At 53.8% G+C, this 12,413-nt stretch overlaps 1 protein-coding gene across 1 annotated transcript; it reads left to right on the forward strand.

Moving 5' to 3' along the window:
* The first annotated feature begins 949 nt into the window (after window positions 1-949).
* Window positions 950-11,018, forward strand: ALAD (aminolevulinate dehydratase). Its single transcript, XM_081238131.1, has 12 exons — window positions 950-1,058; window positions 6,196-6,383; window positions 7,335-7,385; window positions 7,851-7,947; window positions 8,318-8,453; window positions 8,561-8,644; window positions 8,745-8,833; window positions 9,052-9,107; window positions 9,195-9,282; window positions 9,371-9,457; window positions 9,828-9,957; window positions 10,850-11,018. Exons 2-12 carry the CDS (start codon window positions 6,271-6,273, stop codon window positions 10,906-10,908), a joined length of 990 nt encoding a protein of 329 aa, XP_081094257.1. The 5' UTR covers window positions 950-1,058; window positions 6,196-6,270; the 3' UTR covers window positions 10,909-11,018.
* Window positions 11,019-12,413: the final 1,395 nt, after the last annotated feature.

A 12,413-nucleotide genomic window follows, 5' to 3' on the forward strand; every position in this document is an offset into this window, starting at 1 on the left:
CCCTCACTTTCACAAAGGATTTCCCGGGACTTCCCTGGTGGTCCAGCGGTTAAGACTCACACTCCCAATGCAGGGGGCCCCGGTTCGATCCCTGGTCACGGGTTCAATCCCTGGTCAGGGAACTAGATCCCGCATGCCACAACTAAAGATCCCGCGTGCAGCAACTAAGACCCGGCACAGCCAAATAAATAAATAAGTAAATATTTAGGGGGGGGGGAAAGGAATTGATTTGCCAGGGTATTGATCCTGACCCCTATTTCACTCATCTGATGCTACCAGTTCACCCAAGCCCCATAAGCCTCACCAGATCCCTCCTGCCCCATCTTCCTCCCCCGGACTTTTTGTCAAATCTCTCACTGTACCCATAATAGATAGACAGGTCTGATGCCCCTATCAGACTTGGAGCCTTTCCAAAGTGCCCATGTCTTTCACATCACATCTCCCAAACTATGATACAGAGTAAGTAAACCCTGAGAAATTACGCTGGAATAAATTTTCTCTGAAAACTTGGAGGGCAGCCTGGTGCTGAACTCAACAACTTTAAAATGCTCATTCCGCAAAAATGGACTTAGTTATTGTGTTAGGCACTATGGTGTTGTTTTAATGTCCTTGACATCTAATTATTCTTTCAATAAACAACCAGTGCCAAGTATGCGCTAAGCTGGGAAAAGAGGGGCTATAAAGAAAACCTCAGGGCTCTAACCACCTTCGAGGTCGGTTCACACGCAGCACCCTTGCCGCGCCGCTCCTGCGCCCCCAAGTGGGCTCCCCCGGGACTTCCGCAGCTCAGGAGCGAACCTCAGCGTAGGGAGAGGCGGGCCCTTCAGCCTTTCGGCACACCCGATTGGCCAGGCCTGCTATGTGAGTGGGCGTGGCCTCGGTCTGGCCGACCTCAGGCCAAGTACCCGCAGGGGGCGCGGCCTGCACGCGGTAGGGGGCGGGCTGTGAGAGAGGGAGCTGCTTCCGGGGGAGCCGCCCCGCCCCCACGTGGGCCCTGGGAGACTAGTGCGCGCGGCAGCGCTGGCGGGAGTGGCGTCTCAGATTCCTTAGGGAGGCAGGTGAGTGGGGACTGGACTCGGGGAGATGGCGGACTTGGAGGCAGGGGCTGTGGCATCAAAGTCTTGTGTCCCCAGACCCAGATTCTGCTGTAATCCATAACCACTAGCGGTGCAGCCGGTGACGGAGTCACTCTGGGACTCCTATTTAGGCTCTTAGAGGTAGATTGTCCTGCTGCAGCGGGGTTGAGGTCTCTGCGTGGCCGTTGCCCTTGGGGACCCGGGTGTGGGCTCCGAGTCTCCTGTCTGGGGCCCATTCCCTTGGAGACCGCTTGGGTAGTCTCCATCAGTGGAGAGCCCGAGGTGCCTCGCAGGATGGGGGAGGGAGGTGCAAACAATAACAGCCGCTCTGTGCTAGGATTGTACGTAAGTTACATGCATTGGCCCATTCAGTCTTACAACAACAGCCCATTGAGGTCTGTTCAAGTCCTTATTTACCAGATGAGGATTCTGAGGTCAGACAGCTGGAAGGTGACAGAATCAGGATTTGAACCCACATCTACAGACTCCAAAACCCACACCCGTAACCCTCATGCTGCCAACTGCAGCCAGGTCCAGAGTCGCCTCCCTCACCCCCTTCACCCAGAGCTCTCCAGGAGCCCAGCTCTGCTGATAAGCAGCTTTGAAATCTATACTTAAAGTATCAAGGGGTAATGGTGAACATTGAGGACTTCTCTGCTGGAGACCTGGATTCTAGCCCGAGATCTGCCACTGACCCCCTGCAGGATCTTGGACCAATGTCAGCCCAGTATCACCATCATTTCAATAATATAGTCAGCAAGCTTTAAGGAACCTCTTAATCAGTATGTTCTAGGAATTTGTGGAACTGGCTGATTCTCCTTTTAGCTCCAGAGGAGATTTGGGCTCTTCAAAGCCAAGTCAAGGCCTGGGTCTCCTTCTCTTTAATCCCTGTTCCTAGCCCTGGGGCAGGCCCAGAGTAGATATTCAGGAAATGCAGTTTGAATAAACAGGTAGCCAGTTGGCTCCTTTTCAGAACTGCCTGACAGCTGCTGTCCTGGGCCCTTCTGGGGGTTTGGATTTCTCAGCCCTGGCCACCTTCTACCTAGCTGGCCCTCCCCTGCAAGTGGCAGAGCCTGCCATCGCTGGCAGCAGCTCACAACCCTCTGTGCCAAGACCACAGCCTCTGGAATCCTCAGTGGAGCACAACATGGGGGGATCAGGCCCTGCATCTCTTCTCAGCCCCTCCGGGTGGTAGTTCTCAGGGCCCAACTTAGGTTACTCCCAAGTTGGAGAAGTTACCTTCTAAGGAAGGAGATATTTTCACAATCAATCTGAAATTTTACTTATCCCTCAGTGTTGCCTGTTCCATGAAGCCATCCGTCCTTGATTCCCAGAGACACAGGTCCCTCCTGTGGCATATAGTCCACCCCTCTACCGTAGCATCTGTATGGTGACTATTTCTCCATAAGCTGCTGGAAGGCAGGACCCCACCTCAGATATCCTGGGAGACCCTGTGGCCTACCCAGGTTTGAGTGAAAGTTCTCCCTTCTGGGTGCGGTGCAGAGGACACAGCTGTGATCCACTCCAGGAGGTCTAGTCAGCCCACTTCTACTAATGATAGTAAAAGTAGCTGCATATTTACTGAGTGGCTACTGTGCCAGGCATGTACCTCTTCACTATCTCTGATCTTCTCTGCAGCTTTGCAAGTTTGATAGTATCATTCCCATTTCATAGATTACGAAATGAAGATTCTGCAACCTTGCCCAAAGTCATACACAGAGCACAGAGCAGACCTGGGACTGTTTGACCGTGAAACATTACTCTTTCTGCACTGCCTGCTACAGCCTTCCAGTTAAGCTAACCTGTTCTGCATCCCATGGTGACTTGCCCTTGTCTTCAGTGTGGTGTCACAGGATTTAAGCTGTGGCTTACAGGCTCCCTTGATTTGGGAGAAGTGCCCCTTCCAAGTATGTGAAAATCTTCCAATTTTTCAGGGACTTTTGGCAAAGCAAAACCTCCACCTGGATTTGGCTCTGCAAACAGAGAAGCACCTCCATTGCTCAGGGGGTGTTGTTCTACTGCACAGATCTTTGTTTATTGGGGCTTCCCTGGCGGTCCAGTGGCTAAGACTCCACGCTTCCACTGCAGGGGGCATGGGTTCGATCCCTGTTCAGGGAACTAAGGTGACACGTGGCACAGCAAAACAAACAAACAAACAACAAAAACATGTTTGTTTATTAAGCACGTGTGTAACAGAATGACTACCTGTGGGGCAGGTGACAGGCCCTTGAGTAGAAGCCAGGAGACCCATGGTCAAGCCCAGCTTTGTACCTGACTCGCTGTGGATGTCAAATAACTCCTGTCTCCTTTCTGCCCCCTACTTTCCACAGCAGAATGTAAAAGATTAAACAGGGTTGGTGATTTTCAACTTCTTAATTTTTTTCAGCACTAATACCCATTTCTCAAATCTCTCGCTGAATCCTAAAATTAAAAAAAAAAAAAAACAGATAAAAGTGGAACTGCCCTAGTAAGGCCTCCCCCTCACCACTCTCTAACCCCCACCCCCAAACCCCCAGTCTCCTCCGGGTGAATTGGACTGCAAGGCCCCTAGGCAGCCCTGCCCTTTTGCTTCTGATAAGCAGAAGGCATTTGCTTCCTCAGCCTTCTAAAGTAGATGTGGGGTTGAAGCCAGTGGAATGCAGCTTTGGATTCCAGAAGCTGGGGGCCTGCTGCTGTAAAGATTCTCTGGAAAGTGAGTTAGAGACCTAAAGACCTACCTTCAAAATATGATGTGACTCTGCAGAATGACGTTGAGCAAGTCAGTTAACCTCTCTGAGCCTCCGTCTCCTTATCATTAAAAGTTAGAACAATTCTCTGCAATTAAATGGGATAATATATATGTGTAAAGTACCTAGTGCAGTGCCCAGCACACAACATACACTCAGTATGTTTTTCTCTGATACCCTCCATCTCTCCGAGGCAGAGATAGTATAGGCAGAGCAACGCCTACTGAATCAAGTGTTTATCAGTAGTATGGGGTATGGTAGGTATAACCCTGCACTCATTGTCTACAACAAACTCAAATTCTGGCTCAGTCGCTAGCTGTGTGGTCTTGGGCAAGTGACTTAACCTCTCTGAGCTGGGCTAATCCTTGGCAGACCTAACAGCAAAATCTTGCACAAAATGGGCACTCAGGACTTTGTATCTGCTAAATGCTTGCTCATATGGGGGTTGGGATATCTTTGGGGAGGCCTGGCTTGCCCCTGGGTCAGATGATGTGGCTGGCCCAGGGGTGTGGTGGTGGAGTGGATCCTGTGTGGCTCCTGATAACTCCAACCCCGCCAAGAAGAAGGATCAGATGAAACAGGCCCCTGAGCTAGTTGGGAGGGAGCCACGGGGCCTGGGAGGCTGGAGGACAGGGGGAGGGGAAGGCATCATCAGTGTACTAAAGGACCCCCCACCCGGCCCAGAGAGTGTGCAGCCGTGGGTAAGTCCCTGCTCCTCTCTGGGCCTTGAGGTCCCATTCATACAAGGAGAGATTGGTGGCTCTTTGTTTTCCCCCTACTTGGCTGTTAGGCACCTCCAAAAGGAAGCGTCTAAAACGGAGCTCCCCACCTCCTCTCTCTCCAAGCTCGCCTCCCCACCGCCCTCTTCCTGCCTGTCCCTGTCCCCGCTGCCCTCCAGGTCAAGCAAGCTAGCGCATCCGCCCCAAGAGACTGCCTCTTGGCCGCCTTAGGATGGCCCCTCCTCCCTACCCCTCTCGCCCCACAGCCTCTGTCCTGCTCTGCTTCTAGTCAGCTCTGCTCAGGCTGCAAGAATTATCTTCCTAAAGCCAGGCTCTGAGCAGGCCCCTGCCCTGCCCCCTGCTCAGAAATCTTCCCTGTCCTCGGTCTGGCCGCCCCTCCCCTGCAAACACATCCTCGATTGCCTCTTCAGTCCTCAGAGCAGTCCACAGCCCGTCCTCCTGGCCCCTTCTTTCCCCTCCGGAGGGAACATTCTCCCCTTTCCCTCTGCCAAGCCGAGCCCACTCATCCTGCAAAACCGAGTTCTAGTCCTCTCTTCTTCCAACAAGCTTCTGACCTCCTAACTCACATTGGAAGTCATGGTTCCTTCATGGTAGGCTCGGCCTCTCCGAGATGCTCTCAGTCAGCCCGACCCCCTGGGACTGTGGTGCCCACTGGATGAGAAATCATGTGTGCGAGTGCCCAGCGTGGCCTGGCACATAGTAGGTGCTCAAGAAACAAACGTTAATGCCCCAGCTTCCTTCTGTCTTACACCCCTTATTTGGCATTTAGGGCACATTGTCTTGTACTTCATGTGGGTAAATACATTTACTGTGTGGCAGAGTGCTGTGCAGGAGGCAAACATGAACTAAGTGTGGATCCTGTCCTGCAGAAGCTCTGCCTACTGGGACGAGATAAGATAAGGCCACAGAGAACTGAGGTATTAGAGAGAGTATGATCTGGGCAAGAAGAGGTGCTGCAGGGGAGAGGGAAGGAGGGGCCGCCTGGTGGAGAACCTGGTAGGATTTGGGGATGGGGAAGTTGTGGAAAGAGCACCAGCCTCCTAGGGAAAGAGGGTGAGTGGAACGCAGCCAAGTGTGCTTGGGGAGCGGCAGGAGGCTCTCGGGCTGGAAAAGCAGCCTCCGTGGCCACTCCACAGGCGTGTCTGTCTGTCGGTGCGATTTAATCCTCTTAGTGTGTGTCCGTGTACCAAGGGGTTAACAGTGTTTTCCCCTAGAGGTAGAATTACAGGAAATTTTTCTCTTTTTGCTTATCTGTACTTTTCTAAAATTTCTGCCATGGCCATGGACATTGTTCATGGAATAGGCAAAGTTTAAGTGGTGGCTCGATCAGGGCTTCTCATAGTAATGTCCAGTCCATCCCAGACTGATTCTTTGATAAAATGCAATGAAAAGGAATTATTAGAGACATGTTGTTTTAAAAAAAGAGACCAAATAAAATACAAACCCACATTTTAATATTATTAGATTCAACTTGCTCTGGAAGTTTCTGAAAGTTTCTTATCTTGGTGCACACCGGCAGGGACTGGTGAACCCCACTAGGAGTAGCACTGGGGTAGAGAGCAGGGGAAGCAGGAATCTGGAAAAGCCTGCGGGTATGTGACCACCTCCCGGTGCCAGGGACCACGTCTCATGCGCCTCTCGTCGCCCTCACAGAGCTGAGCACGAGGCAGACCCCCCAAGAGCCCTCAGTTCCAGCCACCCGGCTGCCGTGTGTCCCCCCTGCCCACCATGCAGCCCCAGTCGGTCCTGCACAGCGGCTACTTCCACCCACTACTTCGGACGTGGCAGGCAACCACCACCAGCCTCAGTGCTTCCAGCCTCATCTACCCCATCTTTGTCACGTGAGTCCACAAACGAGCCAGGTCTCTGATCGGCAGGGGGTGGGTTGAGTGTGTGTGCAGGCACGTGAACAGAGCAGGTGTCTGTGTTGCGGGGATAAAGTGGGCTGTCAGCTTGGAGCTCAAGGTATTGGAAGTGGCCTACTGGGTTAAGGACAGCCATTAAGAAAAAAACAAACCTTGAAGAGAATACAGTCTTCCCATTTGGAAAATAAAAATAACCCTTGCCTTTCATCCTGAGTTTTTGCAGCAAGATAGAAGCTGAGACGATGTTTAGTTGGCTATAAAGTACTATGTACATGTCAGAGGTGGCAGTCATGATCAGTCATGATAGTACAGCTGATACATATTGAGGGCTTACTGTGTCCCAGGTACTAGTATGCTAAGCACCTATGTATATTATCTCATTCCACCCTGACAGTATTCATACGAGAAAAATACGGATATTATCCCTTAGAATGTCATCTCCATGAGGGCAGGGATTTTTGGCTGTTTTGTTCACTGTTGTGTTGCCAGAGCCTAGAACAGTACCTGACACATAATAAGTGCTCAATAAATATTTGTTGAATGAATGAATGAATCGACCCAGGATACAGATGAAGGCCCTGAGGCTCAAAGAGTACCATTTGGCCAAGGTCGCCCAGTCAGTAAGTGGCTGGGATAGCGAGCAAGGACCTTCTGATCTCAGTGTCCAAGTTCTTAACCACTTGACTCCGTCCTAGGAGTACTGTTCTTTGAGTACAGTTGCTTGTTGTCACTGTTATTCTTGTTCCTGTTATTATTTCAGGCCCTGGGCTTGGCCAGGCAGGGGAACCAGACACTGGATCCCATCTTCCTCCCACCATCTCCACCTCCATATTCCTTCCAAGTTTCCCAACCATCCCTCCCAATCACCCCCTCACCACTGGCCCTTCCCACAGCTACCAATCCATAGCCCATCCCCCGCTCTTACAGGGATGTTCCTGATGACAAACAGCCTATCGCCAGCCTCCCAGGAGTGGCCAGGTAGGAGACGGAGTGGGGAGGGCAGGGTTATGATGGAGGGAGCAATTTCACAGGTGGAGGTGACAGGAAGCAGAAGCCGACCCAGAAGGTAGAAGATCCAGAGAGGCTGACATCAGCTCAGAAGGACTCTCTCGGGGGGCAGAGTTGTTCCACAACAAAAGAGGCAGCCTCGGGCAGTAATGAGCTACCTGTCACCAGAGGCGCCATAGCAGAGGAATGCTGAACTTCAGACGGGAGTTCAATAACAGAACCTTGAAGGGGCCTTCCACAGCTGAATCCCATAGCTCTGCTACGTGGGGCCTCGGTTTTCCCACCTGTTTGGTGGGTGCATTCCTGCCCCTCCATGTACTGTGAGGCTTGAGCCCTCCTGGTGCCATGTGCACCTTGACTCTTAACAGAGGCACAGGCCAGAGGGGTGGGGGGACCCTAGCCTGGGACCTGCCTCACTTCAGCCCCTCCATGCAGGTATGGTGTGAACCGGCTGGAAGAGATGCTGAAGCCCCTGGTGGAGGAGGGCCTGCGCTGTGTCCTAGTCTTCGGCGTCCCCAGCAGAGTTCCCAAGGTGACAAATCAGAGGAGGGGTCAGAGGGAAGGGGAGGGGGAGGCTGGGTGAGGATAAGCTGAGGTTCCACACTGATCACACCCTCGCTCCAGCCTTGTGCTGGCCCTGGGGCCACCGGTGAACGGACACAGCCACTGCCCTTGAAACAGCAGCCATGTAGGATCAGGAAGCTAAGTAGGGCTGCAGCTCTGAATGGGCAAGTCAGGTTTCCCTCTGCAAAATGGGAACGGTCCTCCCCATGCCTCCTCATTCAGGGGCGGTCGTGGTGATAAAGGAGAGGGCCGGGGCTGTGCCCTGGTGGCTGGCCACTGTGCCTCCCAAAGGTTTCCTGTGACTTTGTCCTTCCGCTTTGTCCTTCCCCTGTCCCTAGGATGAGCGGGGCTCTGCGGCAGACTCCGAGGACTCCCCGACTATCGAGGCCATCCGTCTGTTGCGCAAGAACTTCCCCGGCCTCCTGGTGGCCTGCGACGTGTGCCTGTGCCCCTACACCTCCCACGGTCACTGCGGTGAGCTTCCCTCCTTCCACCAGCCCTGTTGCCACCAGCACTCCCACTGCGGTGGAGACGGGCCAAGGCCCGGGATGCTCCCCCAAACCCAGCTGTCTGTCCTGCAGGGCTTCTGAGTGAGAATGGGTCGTTCCAAGCTGAGGAGAGCCGCCAGCGGCTGGCAGAGGTGGCGCTGGCCTATGCCAAGGCAGGTGAGTGAGCCACCAGCAGGGATGGGCACCCCTGGGTCGGGGAGGTGGCAGGGTGGATAGGAGGGTCCCAGAGTTCTGAAGGCCACCCTCTGCCCTTTAGGATGTCAGGTGGTGGCCCCGTCGGACATGATGGACGGACGTGTGGAAGCCATCAAGGAGGCTCTGATGGCACATGGATTTGGCAACAGGGTAGGAGCAGGGGTGCAGGCAGCACGTGGGGAGGTAAGAGAGCCTGGACCAGACCTGCCCCTGTGTCTGCACCTCACACAGAGAAAGCAAGGCCCAGAGCTCCAGTGGGACTAGGACACAGGCCTCTACTTCCGGCCTGGGTCCTTTCTCTCCCTTTCACTTCACCCTGGGACATCTGGAGGGCTGGCTGAGCCAAGACCCCTATTATCTGCCCATAGGTATCAGTGATGAGCTATAGTGCCAAATTTGCTTCCTGTTTCTATGGACCTTTCCGGTGAGTGGGGATGGGCAGGGGTCTGCTGTTGAATCCCTGACCCATTAACCCAAAGCTGGAGCCCACCCTGGTGTCTCTGCTTCCCAGGGACGCAGCTCAGTCGAGCCCAGCTTTTGGAGATCGCCGCTGCTACCAGCTGCCGCCCGGAGCACGAGGCCTGGCCCTCCGCGCGGTGGTGAGTGACCAGAGCGCCAGCCCCGCCCGGCCTGTCCCCCCGTCACCTCACCTCCCAGGCACTGCCCACACCATAACTCATCCCTTAGAACCGGGATGTACGGGAAGGAGCTGACATGCTCATGGTGAAGCCAGGAATGCCCTACCTGGACATCGTGCGGGAGGTAAAGAACAAGGTGAGCACAGGGCAGAGGCCAGAGGGGGCTCGGGGAGATGAGAGTGTGTCCACAGATTCTGGGCCCTTTGATCGAGGGACTGCAGAATCTCTGGAGTTGAGCAATCTGCCCGGGAACAGGAATCCCCAGCACACCCCCCCTCCCCCGTCCCTGTCCCCGCCCAGGAACCACTGTGGGCCTCTGCGCCAGGGCTTGCAGGAGCCTTTGAACAGCTCTGCTTTAACAGCTTGAGGATGGGCCAGGCCGGCAGCAGCAGTGACTCAGGGCTTGGGGCTCAAGACGGTCACACATTGAGCAGGGAGGAAGGGATATTCCCAGAGGCATGCCCACCCCCACTTCAACCTGCCTGCCCCCCGCTGCTTCTCCGCAGCACCCTGAGCTCCCTCTCGCCGTGTACCACGTTTCTGGAGAGTTTGCCATGCTGTGGCATGGAGCCCAGGCGGGAGCGTTTGATCTCAAAGCTGCTGTACTGGAGGTCATGACTGCCTTCCGCAGAGCAGGTGAGCAAGCAGAGGTGGGAGTTTTTGACATGTGCCGCAGGGACTGCTAGGCACTTTGCCCAGATAGGGAAATAGTCATGAGACAGCCTGGAGTCTCCTGCCTGGAAATGCCAGAGATCTAAACAGACAGGCTGGGGAAGAGACATGAAACCGCAGGACAGAATGTGGAACAGTGAAGCACGCACAGCCCTCTGTTATTTTTTGGTTTTGAGACCTTGGCCAAGCCACTTCTCTAACTTCAGTGTCCTTGTCCACGAACTAGGGATAAGATAGCTGGTGCGTGGTTGTCAAGAGGATTAAATGAGGTGCTACATGTAATTGGCGTATGCTTGTCCCTTCATAAATAGGAGCTGGTTTTGTTGGTAAAGCATACAGCGTGGGGAGGGAACTCACAGATTACCTGTTTCCCCCACTGTGCAGTTTTTTTTTTTGTTTGTTTTGTTTTTTTCTTTTTTCTTTTGCGGTACACGGGCCTCTCACTGTTGTGGCCTCTCCCATTGCGGAGCACAGGCTCCGGACGCGCAGGCTCAGCGGCCATGGCTCACGGGCCCAGCCGCTCCGCGGCATGTGGGATCTTCCCAGACCGGGGCACGAACCCGTGTCCCCTGCATCGGCAGGCGGACTCTCAACCACTGCGCCACCAGGGAAGCCCAACTGTGCAGTTTTATACATTGGCAAACTGAGGCCCAGAAGGAGAAAATGCCTTCCCCAAGGTCACACTACGTACAGAGCTAGGACTCACCGGAACTGAACTCAGTCTTAGGTTGTGACACCCGTGGGCTGTGCCTTTTCATGGTAGCCTTCTTCCCACCCCCGGCCCTCATCTCCCAGAAGGTATTCCCCGAGCTGATGCCCTGCCCTCCCCCTGCTTCCCGCTTGTCTCCCAACACAGGTGCCGACGTCATCATCACCTACTACACGCCTCAGCTATTGCAGTGGCTGAAGGAGTAATGGAGAAAGTGTGCAAGACCCAAGAACTAGAACTTTTTAATTCCTGAGCCTTGGAGAAGTGAAAACCAAAGTAAACGATGCTTTTAGAACTGTGTGCTCTTGCCCTCTTCATGCTTACATGCTGGCAGGTGCCCAGAAGCCCTGGGTGGTTTCTGCCAGCGTGCCATATCTTCCCACTCACAGCCACATCCTCATGGGCTCTCCTAGGCTTCCCTACCCCTCCCCTGGGTCAACCCTGAGGCTCACCTCTGCCACCCCAGCTCCTTCCTCAGGGGTGGCTTCAGCTTGAAAGCCACCAGGAATCATGGGCATTGGCTCAGTGGGGCCTGGGAGAAAGGCTTGGAGCATTAAAGGAAAAGGAGGGCAGTTGAATCTTGGACCCTCAGAAGCTCTGGAAAGCTCAAGGCCTCTGGCAGCAGAGCTGGGCACACTGGGATTGAGGCTTAGATTGACACCCTGGGTTTAGAGTTGAGATTTGCTGCGATTCCACTGGAAGACGATTCCCACACAGGCCAGTGGTTGCCAGGCTGCCTGAGATCTCCTGTTGTTCTCTGAGCCATAAACCCAGAGAAGAATTACTCATTAACGAGCAGAAAAGAATTATTCATTAACAAGCAGGAACGCTGCCTAAGGATCGAAATTCAGAAGCAAAGAGAGAGTTCCTGACTGTTAGAGATGGCACCACCAAAAAGGATTTTTATTGAAGAGTTTTTTTTTTGTTTTTTTGTTTTTTTGTTTTGCGGGACGCAGGCCTCTCCCGTTGTGGAGCACAGGCTCCGGACGCACAGGCTCAGCGGCCATGGCTCACGGGCCCAGCCGCTCCGCGGCATGTGGGATCTTCCCGGACCGGGGCACGAACCCGTGTCCCCTGCATCGGCAGGCGGACTCTCAACCACTGCGCCACCAGGGAAGCCCAGAAGAGGTATTTTTTGAGAAGGTCTGCTATGTGCCCACACACAATGCTGGGTCCTGGGAGTATAGCAGGACAGACCTCAGCTTGTCTCTGAGTGGAATCTATACAAGGAGAACAGGGGTGACAGAAAACAACAAGAAAACAGACGAATAAGGCAGTTATACATTGTAATAGTGCTTCTAGGGAAAGAAAGAGTCTGAGACAGAGAATAACAGATGATGGGCCTCACTTGAGAAGCCCTCCATGAGGCTGAGGGACAGGGAAAGACCCTTACAGAGGGCAGAGGGAAGCAGACACCAGAAGCTGCGAGAATGACGGAGTATACAGGCTCCTGCGGTGGGAGGGGTTTGGCAGGGCCGCTGGGAGCCAGATGAGGAAGAGGAAGGTGGGCTGCAGGACTGGAGGTTGGAAAGGTAGATCCTGCACCTTGTAGGAAACTTGGGTTCTATTTTGCATCTGATAGAAAGCCATCTGAAGGATCTTAACCAGGACTTATATGTGTTCCAATTTCCCCCATTCTGCTCCTGTGAAAAAAATGGAGGGGTGAGCCAGAAAAAGCCTGGTCGGGAGACTGTTGGTGACCCCCTGGAGC

This window comes from Mesoplodon bidens (genome assembly GCF_964165515.1).
Source record: "Mesoplodon bidens genome assembly, chromosome: 6".
In the NCBI taxonomy this organism is placed as follows: Eukaryota; Metazoa; Chordata; class Mammalia; order Artiodactyla; family Ziphiidae; genus Mesoplodon; species Mesoplodon bidens.